Below are 18,678 nucleotides of genomic sequence, written 5' to 3'. Positions count from 1 at the left end.
GCTTCCTTGTGCCTTTTAAAACAATTAATGAGTTGTCATAATTAAAATTGTTTGTTTGCAGATCGGAAGCACTCTAATGCTCAAGAGTTAGTACTCTGCTTGATAAAATAGAATAAGACTGTTAACTATATATATATATAGGCGTAGGTGTAAGAGGGGGTCGTCTGTGGTGTATCCTTTGGAGATGGAGGTGCATCATACTGTTAGTCTTGAACTTAAATGTAGGCTTAGCCATCGGGTCTGGTCCTAGTAGTAGTATGGTTTTGGCTTGGTTGGTACTTGCTATACGTATATGCATGTTTTTTAGCTTTCTTGTGCATTTTTAGCAATCGGCCTTAGCATCCACTACGGGTCCACTATCTCTCAACCACCCCTCACTATCTCAATTATTTCACATTATCTCAACTACCCCACATTATCTTTCCACGGTCTCAAATTATTCATTAATCGCATGAAGGGAGAGAGTCATGCTATCTGGCTGCCAAGAGTCAGACAAGTGTTTGCCAAAGTCTGTTGTAGCTTTATTAAAAAAAAAAAAAAAAATCGTAGAAATCTCTCTCTCTTCCCCCATTTCGTATTTTTTTTGTTAGTTAAATTTTTATGAATTAATATTTAGTTTTTAATGCCTCAAAACTTATTTTTTAATTCAAAACTAAAACCTAGGGGTGCAAAATTAACCTTTTAGGGATGATATCACTCAAAAGGGATTTAATCATCCTAAATTTGGTGCTAATGTCTCAAATTTGAGAAATTTGGTGTCAATATCTCAAATTTGAATTCTCATTTAATGTTTATCTTCTTTAATTAAAAAAAAAATATTGTAAATGTCTGACGCTTGGCTGCAGCCTCATGGCAGCTGTAAATCTCTACTTGAAGGGAGAAGATGAGCAGTTACACAAATAAAACCCTATAAAAGGGAACTCAAGGCATCACGATCAATTAATTCTCAATATATTGCTAGCTCATGCTACATTAAGACTCCATATATGACCGTTAATTAAGCATCGGAGAGTCTCCGACAAAGGCCCGTAAACTCCTTTGACGCTCTTGTCGATCATTTTGTAGTAACCCGAAGATTGAAGATGAACAACGCCTCGAAGAACACAATGATCACACCAGTCGGAGACTGTTGGACAAAAAAATGCATCAACAATGATCAAATCACAAGAATATAAATTTGTCTTATAAACATGTCAGTTCCACATAATATCAATATGATTATTCATTAACGCAGGCCTAGCTAGTAGAAAAGGACTTATGAGATCGTCTTAACTCACAAGTGGGCATATTTTTCTCACATTGATGATGATGGATATTCGATCCTCTTCATCCAAAAAAAAATCCATATATGTAGAACCACCGCTGCAATCCGTAAATGCAAATCAAGAAAATCACGACCCTAGCATATGGCCTGCAGCCATTAATTTAGCCACTAACTTAGATCATGGACCATATTATAGATTAAAAAAAATACAAAAGGGAGAATGTTGGGGGAGAAAATATCTCACCATGGGTCCCACTCACTTACATTTATTTACAAAATGCCATCACCACACACCGAATGACACCTATGCACTTCATTTTGTACCAGAGAATAAAATGAGGAAATGTGATAGAAGAGGGGAGGATTCTTTTTGCCATACAGGTATTTTTTTTCTTCAAATGGATGTACTTTTTAAGTATTTAATACATATTTAGGTCCTTCAAATGCACACTCAAACAAGTTTATTGATGTAAGTTCTCAAATTTTGTATTTCTCTAAATTCTATATATCATATTTGTTGATGTAATATTGCATTAGAGTGTTTATGACATGTCAAATGAGACAGATGATAAACCATTAACCTTGATGGTAAAGTGACAGATAGGACTTCTGGCAACTTGAAATTAAAAACTCAAGGTAAGTCAAATGAAAACAGCTAGCTAGGGCCGGCTAAATATAATTTTACCTTAAAAATAATCCAAAATATAAAACCCTCCAAATTAATTTCACCTTTGGATCGCGTCACAATACTATAAATTTTCAAGCAAAAGTTATAAATACCACCGCACCCTAACCCAATTAAACCCATTAACAACATTTCTCATTGTCATTCGGCAGAATATAATTAATATATTCCTGCATCTTTCTGATCAAGCCATATTCATAGTATCCCACGAAAACCATGGCAGAACACCACCAGCACCTCTTCCACCACAATAAAGATGAAGAAAATCCAGAAAAACCTGTTGATTACAGGAAGGACGAGAAGCACAAAAAGCATCTCGAGGAAACAGGTGGGCTTGGTGCTGTTGCAACCGGAACTTATGCCTTGGTACGTATATATATATATAGTGCATGTCCTCCTTCTAGCTATATATTTTGATGTGCGTGTAGGAGTTTCAAAGCACTTAATTGGTATTTGTTTGAATGATTATATATATATATATCAGCATGAGAAGCGTGAGGCAAAGAAAGACCCAGAGGGCGCCCACAAGCACAAGGTGGAGGAGGAGATTGCAGCAGCAGCTGCAGTAGGGGCCGGTGGGTATGCTTTCCATGAGAGTCATGAGAAGAAAGATGCAAAGAAACTAGATGAAGAGGCACATGGAAAGAAGAACCACCATCTCTTTTAAGTGTCTTTCTATTTCTCATCATGTTATGTTACTGATCACCAGCACTAAACGACTACCCTAAATAAATATTATTACGTGTAAGTTTTTGTATGTATTGGTTGACTATATATATAGGTGCTATCTGGTGTGATGACGATGATGATGTTCACAAATAATATTGTAAGCTTCTTTGAAGTTTGGAGTACTCTTCCTTTTTTCATGTATTTTTGCTTTAGTTTATTGCATAATAATAATAATAATAATAACATTTGTGGCTTCTTTATGTACACGTCAATATTTTACGTGATCCTTAACTTCACTTAAAAGTATTTGACCAAAAATCTTACCAAGGTTTTTGGTTGAGGTTATAAGAGTAAAACTTACTTATTATCTGTTTTTTTTTTTTTTTTTTTTTTTTTTTTTTTGAGCAACTAAAATATCTGGTGTCAAAAGTATATAACAATATTGTCGGATATGTTGTGGTGTATTCAGAATTTGGCATTTTATTGAAGAAATTTGTGGGTCTAACCCATCTCATAAAATCATCTAAAACTGTTATATGGCAATAACACTTGATGGGGTTACTCCCCTTCCTTGTGGGTACTGCAGGGGTGGCAAACCTTTTTTCTTAGATTTTTATTTTTTTAATGAAATTAAAAAAAAAAAAATTAAACCAATGTATCAAAAATGGCATAATTAACGTCAGTAAATTTAGACGAAAGGACTAAATTGAAAAATTCGAAAATCTCAAAAGTTAAAAGTCGAATTTAAAAACCTAATGAATAAATTGAAATAGAACGATTACCCAATGAGTATATATATATATATATATATATATATATATATTAACCCTAAAAATTAACAGGATTTAGTGACACTAATTAACTGCAGAACATGGTCATCAACCTAAATAGTCAACTGAAATACGGGGACAATGTGGACATTTTTCTTTCTGCCTGATTTTCGATTTCGTGTCATGTGATTATACCAAGTCTAGCTTACAGTGTAAATCTTGTTTAGGTACCTTTCACTGCGTATACCATAGGAAAACTTTGTCCTATATACGTCAAATATATATGCCTTACAAGGTACCCAAAACCAAAAAAAAAAATGTTACTGAGGGTTTTTTTTTTTTTTTTTAACCCGATTACAAGAGAATTGAAGAGATCCAGTTTAAAAAAATGTTAGCTTTCTTGTGCATTTTTAGCAATCGGGCCTTAGAGGCCGGTTAGTATATAATATAGTTCTCTAGTAGTCCTTTGACTCTTTTGGTTGAGTAGTATGATGATTGTTGGGGATAAAATTCACTATAGGTCTCACTATCTCTCAACCACCCCCCACTATATATCTCTCAACTATCTCACATTATCTCAACTACCTCGTATTATCTCTCAACTATCTCAAATTATCCCTCAATCACATGAAGGGAGAAGATCGAGAGAGAAATTACACAGATAAAACCCTATAAAAGAGAACTCAAGGCATCAGTACGTGATTCTCAATATTTTGTTAGCTCATGCTACATTCAGACTCCATATACGACTGTTAACTTAAGCATCAGCATCGGAAAGTCTCTAGCAAAAGGCCCGGAGACCCCTTTCACACTCTTGTTATTTTGTAGAAGCCCAAAGATCAAAAATGAAAGATGCCTCGAAAAACGCAAAGATCACACCAATTGGAGACTGTTAGACTGAAAAATGCATCAAAAATGATCAAATCGCAAGATCGAACTTGTCGGTTCCACATAATATAAATGACGTGTTTCTCAATATATTGTTAGCTCATGCTACATTCAGACTCCATATACGACTGTTAACTTAAGCATCAGCATCGGAAAGTCTCTAGCAAAAGGCCCAGAGACCCCTTTCACACTCTTGTTATTTTGTAGAAGCCCAAAGATCAAAAATGAAATATGCCTCGAAAAACGTAAAGATCACACCAATTGGAGACTATTAGACTAAAAAATGCATCAACAATGATCAAATCGCAAGATCGAACTTGTCGGTTCCACATAATATAAATGATTATTCATTAACGCTGGCCTAGCTAGTAGAAAAGGACTTATGAGATCGTCTTAACTCACAAGTGGTCATATTTTTCTCACATTGATGATGATGGATATTCGATCCTCTTTATATATATATATATATATATATATATATATATAGATAAAGCATATTAAGTAGATCCGCCGCTGCAATCCGTAAATGCAAATGACGAAAATCACAACCCTAGCATATGGCCTGTAGCCATTAATTTAGCCACAAACTTAGATCATGGACCATATTATAGATTAAAAAAAATACAAAAGGGAGAATGTTGGGGCAGAAAATATCTCACCATGGCCCCACTCACTTACATTTATTTACAAAATGCCCTCACCACTCACCTAATGACACTAATGCACTTCATTTTGCACCGGCGGCGGAGAATAAAAGGAGGAAATGCATGTGCTAGAAGAGGGGAGGATTCTTTTGGTTCTCCCACGTCTCTCTCTCTCTCTCACCTAATGACACCTATAATGACGTCTCTCTCTCTCTAAAGCTTCTCCCACGTTTCTCTCTCTCACATAAACCCATATTTCTCACACACATCGGTTCACTAGAACCTACTTCCTATTATTTTTCTCATTTTATAAGCAAAGCATAGTATTTAGCTCCAACCAGAAACCTCTAACCTTGCCTTTATTTTGCAGATTATCAGTGACGTACAGAAAATTCACACATAGCTCAACCATGAAGAAAAATGGCCGAGACAGCGGATTCTTGGACCAAAAAATGCGTCACCAGAGAATAACAATTCTTGAGATATTTCTAAAACCAAATCATTGAAATGTTAGTGAAGATATATCGACCGCCCCCAGATACCAGCATCACATAAATTATATTCCATGAACGACAAGTACTTGGAATGGCAAGTACGTAATGGAGAGAGATGGTTGAATCTGATATATATCTCTCAAATTTAACATCCACTAAGAATCCAAGTGGCTTGTTGTCCCATGGCCTCTTCTTTGGGTAATTAATTAATTTCATTTAAAATGTTTTCATAATTATTTATTTGACCCCAACGGGTGTCTATCTATCTCCGACCAATTGTGAAGGCACACACAGATAACGTGATTAATATCGCAGCTTGAATATAAGATTTAAATTAAATTATCTGCTCCATGGATATGAGAAGTCAAAAGAAATTAATGATAATATATTAATAATAATAATATCATTTGATATGCTAAATTTACTCACATTCGCATACGTTCTTAAGGGATTCAAACCGTTGATCTTATTATCCATCAACCTCTACTAATTATTGTTAAATATTAATTAAATAATTAATATTTAGAGAGGAAATAGTCAATAGTTGGGCCAAGGGCCAAATTACTCTTTTTTTTTTTTTTTGAAGAAAATAGAGATTTCTCATTAAGGAATCAATCAGATGGAGTAGAGACCTCCAACATCACAGCATCACAAATACACTCTGGCGGCACTAGCTGCCATGAATTATTCACACAATTCTTCACTGCAAAGTGCGCTAGGAGATGAGCCACGTTGTTGCCCTCCCTTCTAACAAAAGAGACCTGCCGTTGATGAAGGTCCTGTAGCTTCACCTTTATGTCTGCAATAACATGCCCCATCCAACTATAATCTGCTTGCTCTGAGATTACTGAGTCAATGACAGTTTTGGCATCTCCTTCAAAGTGGACGTGATCCAGGCCCAGCTCGCCGCAGAAGTGCACAGCCAAAAGAAAAGCCTTCGCCTCAACTGCTGCCGGGACCAAACTCCCCTTCTGGACCTCGCACCTTGCTGCCACCATGCTGCCATGTGAATCTCTAATCACCACGCCCAGCCCCATCCAGCCCGATTTCCTGTCCAATGCAGCATCCCAATTAGCTTTAACCCATCCCTGCAAAGGAACAGACCATCGTACTCCAGCCGATTCCCCACTGAGAGGCGTACTCTGTTCTCCCCGAGCCTGGGCCGAATTAAACTCCTGAATAGCCAACTCAGTTTGTTCCATGAGAAGTTTAGGGTGTGAGAATAAACCCCCATGAACTAACTCATTTCTCCGCAACCAAATTCTACGTGCCAGACCCACAAATTGGCACAGCACCTCCTGAGAACAACTCTCAAACAGGGACGTTACCACCTGCAAAAATTCTGGCCCTGCAAAATAGCTCTTTTGAAAAATTTTGTGCCCCATCGCCCACACGTCCATAGCCGACTCACATTGCCACAAAATATGGAAACCCGTCTCAACTTCAAGACCACAAACCGGGCATAGAGGGTCTGAAATTATCTTTCTCTTATATAGATTTTCCCGCGTCGGGAGGATATTGTGACATGCCTTCCACAGAAAATTTTTCTCCACCTGGGGCCAAATTACTCTAAATTAACAACCAAAGACTCCCAAACGCCTCTTTATTTTGTTGAATCAACAACACCAAAATACTTGTCATTAAGGAACCAAGTTAATTAACCGGTGGTGGCGATAGCGGCGACGGTGATGATAGCAGTGACGGCGGCGAATGGGCAGCCGCCTCACAATATCCTTGGAGTATATCACCCTCTTCAATGGTAAACCCTAGTGAACGAAACATTTCAGGCCAGCATTGGTGTTCGATGGCTCGGATGGCTTGACAACAGTTGGGGCCTAAATAAGTCTCTCCGTTGAGGAGAAACATTACAACCTCTCCGGTGCATGCTCGGAGCTCAAGCAAAGAGTCCCAGCAGATTGTTGACGATGGAGGCGATAGCGGCGATGATGATGATGGCGGCGACGGTGGTAATGGAGGAGAGGGATGGGCGGTGTCACGATCACAATATCCCTCAAGTACAAGACCCTCTTCATTGGTAAGCCCTAGTATACGAAACATTTCCGGCAAGCATTGGTGTCCGATGACTCGGACGGCTTGGCAACAGTTGGCGCCGATATTAGTGATCTCTCCGTGAAGGAAAAAGAGAAGAATATCTCCAGTGCATGCTTGGAGCTGAAGCAAAGAATCCCAGCACATTAATGTTGAGTCGCCATCCAGTTTTGAATGAGCCTTGAGGGTTGGGGTGGTGGCCAAATCCAACGGTCGAGAAACGGCCATGGATGCCATGTTCAAAGCAAGAGCGACAGCAATGAGAATGGAGAGCTTGGAAGTAGAGGCCATTGTTGAGAAGAGGAGATTGATCGACAGAGGGAGAGATGATTAGTTGTGAAGGGTTTGTGAGGGTGTAAGTCGTTATATAGAGTGAAGGAAATGTAGGTTACGTTACGTGCATGGGAAGGGGCACGTAGAAGGTGGCAATTAAGGTACAATTAATGTTAATCGGTAGATATTCAGAGTAGGAACTAAAAAGAATGGTGTTGGGGCTAAAATTTACTCACCATTAGAATATGGCACCATCAATGGGCAGTCCAATTGGTTTTTTCATTTTAGATTCTTCAGTAAACAAACGTAAAATGTGGGAAGCTGAAAAGTTGAGACCCAGGCCTCTTAGATAAACAAAACCAAGAAAGACAAAGACTGTTTTGCTTCTATTCAAAAACCAGTAACAAAAGTCCATACGTTATACTGAGAAGAGCCCAATTAATTGTCGTCACTATTTTGTCGGAATCATTCACGATCACCATTGGAATAATGGGCCTTCTGAATGTGGCCCACTTGATCTTGGTTTTAATTAAAAATTGCTTTCTATATCATTCCCAAATCAGAAGCATCAGTACTAATTACTAAAGATAATCCTCTCAACATGCCGGGCCACTTTGAGCCCGTTGAGACCCAGCCCACCTGGCTCTCTGCAGCCACACTCCTGAGCTTAGCTCAGTTGGAATAGTGGTCGACTGTATTGGGAAATATCTCTCATGCCTCAAATCTATCTTCATTTGGTTCCACGTACGCACTAGAACTCACACTTTTGCAGCAGGATTTTTTTTTTTTTTTTTTTTTTTGCTAATTAAAAGGGCACGAAGGGCGATGAACTGTGACTACTCTGGTGTGATCATGGTAGCAATTATCTACTAAGAATTGCTAAGAGAGGTCTAAATGGCAAGAACTCAAGATGTTCTCTCAAGATTAATTAAGCTATAGCCTAATCTAATTCTTTACCAAGACATTAATAAAACTTAAGATGGTTAATATTAACCAGACTTGTGTAAAAAAAATTCCTGTAGAAGTTACTGATCACTACTATATATGTATTACTATTAGCATGTGAAGTATGCCCCACTTATAGACAGAACATGAGTACTAAATATAACATAATGATGTTACTGCCTGTGTGTTTATGGGTAAGGTGGAACTCGTAATAATAACACTTGGACCATGGGAAAACAGATTATTACTACGTGAAATGTTAATGCATGATGCATCTAGAATAAAATTTAAAAAACATAATTTCTTAAAAAAAAAAAAAAAAAAAAAAGTAGTCTCATTTGTAAAGGACAAAAACCAATTTTTACATTTTCAGGAGGCCAAAGTCCCCTAGGCATAACACAACTCCACCCCACCTTAATTTAGATCATGAGAACCATTGCAAGTTACGCAACTTTTGTTAATATATATGCAGCAATATCATATTGAAACTTAATTAAGTACCATAGAGCCATATAGGGGCTGTACTCAAAGGTTTCCATAAAAGCAAGCAATGTGGATATAAGCAACCTTCTTTTTATAGGGAGTCATCACTGAAATAATTGTAGTGTCTTTTACCTTAATTTCAACAACAACAACAAAAAAAAAAAAAAAAAAGAAGTTGTAAACTAAAACAATTGAGTGGAAAGTGGAAAAAGCCTTTCCATTTGTTGTTTGATCTCAAACTTTTATACCTAATAAGACCAATATGGACTACTCTAGTATGATTAAATTATGCTCCTCGAGAATTTCCCTCTTAGTATTGGGTTTCGGTGTTCAATCAATTCTAATGCACAGTTTACTCTTATCGTTTTGCACTTTGTGGGTTTGTTTGGTAAAACCATGTGATTAAGTTAATAATTACAGCTTTTAATAATACTGCATTGTGCCATTGAACATGAAACAAGACAGCTAAAAGTATAGGTCATTAGTTCGAATTCTTATTCCCATCTTTTATGTCAACATGTAAAAAAAAAAAAAAAAGCTAAAGGCCCCAACCCTTTTCAAATCAAACAACATCTAGATCAAAGCCAAGTTTTCAAACACTACCCTTAAAAGCAAACCAAAGGCTAGTTAAGCAAATGACTTTTGCTGTTACAGCAACTCGAAAACAGTACACAAACCTAACTTCAAACGGAACCAACATGCATGCACATGGATGCACACAAACTGAAGAACATGATGAGAAGAAAATAACCAATGAGATTGTAAAGGTTTCAATAAATGTTTTTTGTCTTTTCAAATATCAAACAGATTTTGTATTTTGTACTCATGTTTAGAGGAATAACATGTGATTCAGTATCGACATCTATTGTTGATCTTGACTTTTGTGGCGACTGGCGTGGCAGCTCTCTTCCTTCTCGATATTTGCTCTTTCACAATGTGTCATCCTCTATGGCAAAGCGACAAATTAACATAGAGTCTCAACTTGAAGTCTTGATCAGTTTGAAATTTTGTAAGAGTAAGGAAAATAAACCATGTTTATAAATTATGCCATGCATTATTGTTCAAATATATGCTTAGGGAAACACTAAATCAAATTGTTAATGAATAACACAAGTTCCTATTTTTAAGTTTTTTTTTTTTTTTTTTTTTTTCATATTCACACAAGAAAACTGAAAATGAGTAAAGAGATTCGAACTAGTAATCTCTGCTTCATGAGACGCGACATTGATCAGCTGATTGAGCTACTTCTTAAGAACTTAAGAATTTGTTATTATTCGTATGTTCAAGTAATAATCCAAGATCGAGTTTTACTATTAAAAAAAAAAGAGTTTAGGTCTCATTTGATCACGGTTTGGAAAACATTTTTCTGTTTTAAAATATTTTTTTTTAAGAAAACCTTTTTTCTTAAAATCACTAATAAACAATTTAAAACATAAACAATCACTAACGTTCACAATAATAGGTAGGCTTAAGTCAACCATGGATTAATCCCTGAGAATATTTCAAATAAAAATGATAAAGCCACAAAGATAAAGTCCCAAGCAAGAGGGGCACAAAAAAAAAAAATAATAATAATAATAATAATAATAATACTAATAAATAAATAAATAAGCGTCACTGTTCTCCCGCCCTCTTTTCCCACGAAAACCTCGCGCGAAGTTTTCCTAAAATTAAACTACGTTTAAATCCCACCGACAAAATGTAAGGTACACATGGGCAGTCACGTTATCAATAACCCAAAAAAAAAAAGTATAAACTATTGATTGATGACGTCAAAAAAAAGCTTTCTGGGTGACAGCTACTGAACGTTACAGACAGACAATCACTATTGGCATAGCTGTCTGTGGGTCACCACAACAACACGTGGATCCACTTCAGTCCTTGGATTAAGTCGTAATCATAACCGTCGGTACATGCACAAGGTACGCTCTCTCCTTCCTGATATTCTTTCTTTCACTATTTATTAATTTTAAATTTTTTGTTTCGCTTTCCACCGACGAAAATAGTGGACGGCGAGCTGGCAGCCTCCTGTCAGCGTAGCTCCTGAGGTGGACCCCCACGAAAAAAAACCCCTCCTTAATGGTTCTGGGGCACAGTTGCTTACGTGTTTGAATCTTTTACACACGTGGCAGGCTCGAACCGGAGAATCTCTAATGATAGAAGTGTCATTAAGTTGAATGATTTGCTAATTACTTGTATTAATCAATAGGATCAAACTCATGATTAGTGATATACCTGACAAGCTGGCGCCTTGTCCGCCATATAAACGTGCGTCCCACCATGGATTTATTTTATCGATTTTACTTCTATTTGTTTGTTGAAAAAATTTCACTTAAAATTCTTAAATTACTATCTATTTTGATATTCTTAAACTTCACAATTTCTCAATTTAGACCCTTAAATTTTTAATTGCAGTTAATTTGAACCTCTCAATTAATTTTTTCCATTAAAACCCTTAAAAAGACAACATTACCCTTAAATTTTCTTTTTATTAAAAAATAAGAAATAAAAAAAAAGGTCACAAGGTGGCCTAACTGTTGGTCACCTTGTATTTTTTTCTTTAATAATATTTTTTTAAAAAAAATAATTTAAAATTAAGGGTAAATTTAGAATTTTATAAAAAAAAGTTAAGAACATAAACGTCATTTTCTAACTTTTAACGTTTAAAATCTAACGGAAAGATTCAAATTAACTGTAATTGAAAGTTCAAAAGGTCTAAATTAAGAGGTTTTGAATGGACATGTCAAAACAAGTAGTAATTTAGGAATCCAAAGTAAAATTTCTCCTCAATAAAAACATTTAAAATTATTTTTGAACGATTGTAAAATTTTATATAATATTTTAAGTAGTGTTTTTTTACAAGACTTAATTAAATCATATATATGTAGTTTGTTTGCCGCTGCCTTGAATTACACTTTTATTATTAACTGTATTTTGTCATTATTATTTTTATTTTTTTAAAAAAAAAAATCTGTTACCGACACTAATTGTGGGTTTGAAATAAACGGTAGGCTGCTGCTACTTGCAAAGTTGTTTTAGTGTAGGCCAAAAAATGTAGCAAATTTAAGGCTGCTTTTAACGATTTAGTAGTACACATAATCTGCAGTAGGGCACACATTCGAAATTCACCACGTGCACATCTGTCGGGAACACTGGCCCATTGATTCTGACTGTCTCATTGGCCAATCATGGTAGCCGACAAGGAATTAAGCATCCGATGCCAGCAAATGGCTCCCTGCCTCACATTGCAAGGTTATGGTATCCATAGTTGGAGTCAATATATTATCTATATAAATCATATTAGCTCACATAGGAATAACAATAATGCTATTAAACAGATTGTTAAATTATTTAATGGATTGGCCAATTGATCCGAGATCACGCTTTATGAAGGAGAAATATTCGATCTAGTAACTTTCGCTTCATAAAGCATGATCTCCAATCAATTGAGTTATCAATTGAAGACGTAATGTCACATCAACAAATTGTATGATAGTCGTATGAAACTTTGTATTTGTATATACTACATGTTCATACCGTGACCCTTGATAACGAGCTGATAGGGTTCCTTTTTTTTTTTCTTTTTTTTTAGAGTAAATACAAACAAAAAGAAAAGGGTTACAAAGGGGATTCTTTCCAACCGGTAGTGTTCAAATGCAATTGCGATTTCCTATATCTCTTATTTGAAATGTAAAATGATTATAAGAGTTGCGAGAGGTTCTCGATCGGTCTCCTGCCTGGTTGGAGGGGACAGGAAAATTATCGGTATCTCTTAGCCATTAATAAGCTCAATCTCTCCATAACCTACAAATACTACAAGCCAAATATATATATATTTTTTAAGGTTACTTTATATGATCTTATTGTACATTCCAAGTTTTACCAGCTACTAATGAGTGGTTTGGATTGAAATCAATGCATTGCCGAAAATGGAATGACTTACAAAGGCAACATGGAGTTGATAGTCCAAGGGCCACTTGATGGCTCATGACAAAAAGAAGGAAAAAACAATGTGGAATTTTCATTCTCTTGCAACCAAATGAAGGGAATGTTTCCCTCCCTTGGAGTGGAAGCTACCCACCATGTGTAAGGCCTTGCTCTTTCTCAGGTTCTCTCAATTGGACATGTAGGGTTGAGTTGCAGAAAAGATATGCGTAAAAGCCAGTCCACTTCCCCATCCCCCATGCCACTCACCATTCCACATTCTTCACAATTATTTATTCCTTTTACTTTTTCTCCCCTCTACTTTTACCTTTTCTTTTGCCAAATTATATATCAATCAAAAGCAGCAGTTTGGTTAATGATGGGCAATACCACTAAAATTGGTCCGTTGGCTTGCTTTAACACATGAACACTTACCTATTCAAGACAAAAACGGATAACCCTTTTTCACTCTCATTTTATTGGGCCGATAAGTTTTTAACAATGACCGATGAGTACTATCATATTAACCTAATAAAATGTAGGCAAGATAAGAGTACTGTAGTATATAGCATTAGTCTTGCTAAAAAATAAAAATAAACACATAAATGAACAAGTTAAAGCATTTACAAAACACATAAAATTACTTTTACTTTTATATTATATTAAAACATTTTTTTTTTCAATTAAAAAAAGAAAGAAAGTATTATCAAACCAAACATGACATATTGTAAATGCATGTTAAAAGTCCATACAATGAGATTTCCATGGGCAGGTACTGAGATACTGTAGCCTCCAACCGACAAAGTTTGCATAGCATTGTTGAATTTAGGTTGCAAATTTGTGTGGTCAAGTTGGAAGAGATTTCTGATTTCAAACTTTTAAATCACGTTAATGGATATTAAACTAAAAATTATTATTAATTTTTACCGACACGTTATACCTCGGTTAAATCAACATCGGAGTGATCAAAAGAATAAGCAAATAGATTAAGGAATACTCATCCATCTCGGCGGCTACTCTGGTTGCTTGAGTTAACCTTTTAAGAATACCCATGAGAGCTAGCAGCCTAGGGCAGGTGGTATTGCGCTGAATTTCAAGTAATTGAGAGAGTCAAATATATATAATCAAAGAATATAGCAATATCGATGTCATAGAGATTAATAAATTAAGTTCAAATAATTGATCAGGAAAATCACTTTAGAAATTAAAGCCCACCTTTAAGATAATGACAATCCAACAATCTTAAGCTATCACTACAAAAATCAATATTTTTTTTGACCATTGATTTCTGACGTGTCAATTGTACTGACACGTCAAAAAATGATTTATGACATGTCATTTTTTATGTGTGTCAACAGTTAAAAAGGCGGGTGTTAAAAAATTCAAGTTTTTGACGTGTCAATTTTAAAACGTCAAAAATTTATGACGTGTTAGAAACTGGAACGTCATTTTTTTTTTTTTTTTGTCAGAAACTGGAACGTCAAAATTAATAACAAAGATATATCTTTGTTATTGATTTTGTTCTCTCTTTTATCTTTTATTTTTTGTTTTTTGTTTTCTTTTCGTTAAAAGCATTAAAACAACCCAAAAGATAAAACACTTCTCAAAGCATAAAGAAGTCTAGACATAATGGCTATCCTTTTGCCATTATTTTATATATATATACACAAATAATTCATTTTATTACACACTCAATCAATTCTTAATAAAGAAGAGTCTAGACATAATGGGCATCCTTTTGCCATCTTTGAGTACATAAATCTTTAAAAAGAAGATAAGGATAGAGATTAGGTGGGTGTTGAACTTTACTTTCCCATGCTACCATGGGAAAATTACACCAGAATTAGTCGGTGCATTAGGGACAAAGGAGTCGGGGGAAGCTATCATAGAGAATGTGACAGTCCAACAATTTTAAAGAAAATGGGTGGTCTTTCTTCACAGCCCATGTCCTTGTCTCACAGCCCGACAAGTCAATGCCCTAAAGCCAAGACGGATTAGACAAGGCCATGCCTTAATCAATGTTAGTTTATTCCACCAAAGCAACCAGTATATATTATATAATTAAATCTTTACTTATCCCTCGGTTTAGGTTATCTCAATTCTATTATGGCAAAAAGAATAATATGATCTACATTAATATTTGTATAGATTATATAATCCATAGTTAATCTACATAATAAGTATAGTTTGTGCTTAAAATGTTCTCCCATAACTAAGTGCAAAGCACTTAGTCCAATTTACAGATACTTTAACAAACCCAATGACCAAAATTATAGAATAATGCTATATAATAAACTGTTATATAATTTTTTAGATATAACAATCTAATAAATAACATTGTTCAAAACTATATAATATCAGTATACACTAAACAATAATGAACCTACCAATTCATAAATCTTGGCAATTAAAGATCTTGGTTGATTGTTTGGCAAAATTTAATTATGTTTTTCTTTGTTTTAGGTCCTCAAGTCAAAATTATTAATAAACAGCCAACACTTTTCAAAAAATAAAAAATAAATAAAAAACCCTGCAAAGCACATTAATTAACAAATATATCCCTTAAAATTTTTCAATTTTTTTTTTATTCTATTATACGGAAAAAGCTAAAAAATTTATGTCCAACATATTCTTAATTTATAATGGGTTATTAGGCTGCGGTTAGAGCTCGCTCCAACTGCAATCCCACCCAACTTACCTTTCTTATTGATCTGTTTGTTTGTGTTTGTATCTCTTAAAAAAAATACAAATTAATGTACAAAAATAAATGGACAGATCGACTACAAGTAGTTGTAGAGGAAGCATCCAGAATAGAGATGGTCCAGTTGCCCAAATCTTTTAGAGGTGTCACAATCTTCCCAAAGGAAAAGGCCATTCGTGTGAGGCCCTTGCCTTCACATACAGACACATGTATCTGAAAGGACAACATTTGTTTACCCAATCCCAAATAATTACATATATGTCGTTTCATGTATCCATCAACCCACATCACATCACTCAATTAACATTCATATGACTCGATCAGCTAACTGTCGGCATTTACTCACCCAAAAAAAAAAAAAAAAGGGTTTAAACATTGCAATACTTTGTCATTTCGTCAAAATAGATGCGTTTTTAGAATAGGTAATAATCATATTCAATTATTCATGTGTGTCTTATGGGAAGAGTTTATGTGTATTTGGCAAAGTGTGAGTTAGCCAATCATTATCGCAGAGTTAGGTGCCTAATTAAGACATTCATAATTATGAATGAGAAAAATCCAGTTTGTTATCGAGAAAGAAGAACCCAAATCAAGGAAAAATGAAGCGTATGCCACAAGAAAATATGCAAATTCGTGTTTGACTCCTTGGAACTAGATCTTAACAAGAAAATAATTGACCTAATTCACATCCAATGAGGGAACTAAAACATAAACTAAAACCAATTAACGTGACAAGAAAGTAATTAATTGTAAAAGATAAACAAGTCATGTACCTAACCTGACCTAATAGCTGAATTTTTTTTTTAAAAAAAAAAAATTGCTCACATAACCAGGTCAATGATCTGACTGTGCTTAAGAGTTGTAATTGGCTTCACTATAAAATTAGCAAAAAAAAAAAAAAAAACACCATATGTTGATGCTGGTTTGCTAATCTGTCAAATTAAACCAACTACTGCCAATATATTAACATTAATGGACCTGCAACATTTTACAACATGTTCATCACTCAAAACTCAACTACTGCCAAAAAATATTAGAACTAATTAATGGACGGCCTGCACCAAGAGGTTTTTTATGTAATTTTTTAGAATTTAAACTTCATCATCATCCTAAAGGGTTTTTTTTTTAATAAATGTAACCCCTTTTGGGTTGAACCAAGAGCATGAATTTTGTAGGTTTAATAATTTTTTACGGTTCAATTGCAATGTTGGTGAGTAGATACTTTTCAAGGATAATCTGCATTATTGTTTGAGAAAAAAATTAATACCAACTTTTTATTCGTTAACCAAATCCATTTTTAGGCGGCAGGCAATAACGTACCAAGCTGTTTACAACCTATTTGGACTTGATTCAGACTATATATATATATATATGCTGGCTTATTTGAGCTAACAATAAGCTCAAATCCATTTTTGACACTTGATTCATAAATAAGTCAAGTTTAAATATTATATTATATTCCTAAATAAGCTTGTAAATATCAAACTTAATATATATATATATATATACTTGACCCTTCAAACTTTAATTTTGGGCACTTCACCCTTGCATCTCGTTGTATTGCACCATACATTACGTTTTTGCATTAAATTAGACCGAAAGTTGTGAATGTGACTCACATGTTTAATTTTTTCACTCAAAGTATCTAGATTGTCAATTTATCACCTTTATTTATTTATTTTTTGCTTGATTTCTTTGACCAAAGGGCAATTTAAATATTTAATGTCAATGTTTGTCCTAGCTTCGGGTTGAGGATGGATTTGTTGTCTTGGCCTTCGGGTTGAGAATGTAGTAGATTGGTGTGGAGGCTTAACTCTCACAACCGGATTTTTAGTTTATAGTTGTTTTTTATTTTTGTTTTGTATTTGGGCTACTCATATTGTAGATTTAGTCACGAATATATTCCTTAAGGCCCTGTTTGCCAATGCCCCTAGGCTGGTACTGTACCAGGGCCTCCCTTAATCAAAAAAAAAAAAATCGTTTCACCTCAAAATTAATCTCAACATCTCTACTTTTTATACCACATCAATCATTTTTTTAAATTATTATTCAAATAAAAAAATCACTACAAAACAAATTTTTTTACATTTTTCCATATAAAATATATTTTTTCACTTTTTCCCACAAAACATTTTCACTAAAACCAATCAAACACATATTCATAAAAAAGTGCTATAGTACCGGCCCTGGTACAGTACCAGCCCAGGGCCATTGGCAAACATGGCCTAAATGTAATTGAACATGGGTTAACGAAATCTTGAAGTCATTTTTATGACTTTGTAACCTCATAGCTTTTGATTATGATTTTTCAAAGTATACTCTATATTGTAAGAGCTTTATACTAATGAAATTTCATCGATAGAAGTTTTTACCAGTACAACTTTCATTCATTTTAATGTAAGAATCTAATTGATTATGTAAATTGCAATAAAATGATAGTTTAAATGGACCAAATGTTTAAAATCATTGAAGTTTGAATTTTTTATTTTTTTGTTTGTTTGGGCGACATGGGTGATTCAAGGGAATTAAGTATAATTTTTCTTGTAATATATTTATACAGGCTTAATTACTTAAATACTTAAGATATAAATTAGAGATAAAATTGATTATTATTTATAATTATTTTTAAAATAAGTAATTATTTATCATCATAATCAAACAAAGACAATCTGTTCTTATTTTTAATACATATATTTATTATTCTCACTGCTGTAGCCTGCAGCCCGCAGCAGTAGTTTTCGGCGGGTGTGGGCACTAAGCAGTGGGCCAGTGGCATTCAAGATCGACTTCCCCTTTCCGTTGCATTAATTAAACAATTCATATTTTTTAATCAAATTAATTATCTTTTTAGTGTATATATATATATATATATATTTTGCTTAGGACTTA

The 18,678-nt window shown here is 34.5% G+C and overlaps 3 protein-coding genes across 3 annotated transcripts; 1 reads left to right on the top strand and 2 right to left on the bottom strand.

Moving 5' to 3' along the window:
* The first annotated feature begins 2,082 nt into the window (after positions 1-2,082).
* LOC132184901 (abscisic stress-ripening protein 2) lies at positions 2,083-2,800 on the top strand. Its single transcript, XM_059598690.2, has 2 exons — positions 2,083-2,315; positions 2,434-2,800. Exons 1-2 carry the CDS (start codon positions 2,166-2,168, stop codon positions 2,614-2,616), a joined length of 333 nt encoding a protein of 110 aa, XP_059454673.2. The 5' UTR covers positions 2,083-2,165; the 3' UTR covers positions 2,617-2,800.
* Positions 2,801-6,025: 3,225 nt separating this feature from the next.
* On the bottom strand, positions 6,026-6,814 carry LOC148584716 (uncharacterized). The gene has a single exon (XM_088518593.1). The coding sequence runs from the start codon at positions 6,812-6,814 to the stop codon at positions 6,026-6,028; it is 789 nt and encodes a 262-aa protein (XP_088374719.1).
* Positions 6,815-7,067: 253 nt separating this feature from the next.
* LOC132183987 (uncharacterized) lies at positions 7,068-7,754 on the bottom strand. Its single transcript, XM_059597465.2, has one exon. It carries the CDS (start codon positions 7,752-7,754, stop codon positions 7,068-7,070), a length of 687 nt encoding a protein of 228 aa, XP_059453448.2.
* Between the last annotated feature and the right edge of the window lie 10,924 nt (positions 7,755-18,678).

The sequence above is a fragment of the Corylus avellana genome, chromosome 7 (assembly GCF_965113065.1).
Source record: "Corylus avellana chromosome 7, dhCorAvel1.hap1.2, whole genome shotgun sequence".
In the NCBI taxonomy this organism is placed as follows: Eukaryota; Viridiplantae; Streptophyta; class Magnoliopsida; order Fagales; family Betulaceae; genus Corylus; species Corylus avellana.
This window is presented reverse-complemented; position numbering and strand designations above follow the sequence as displayed.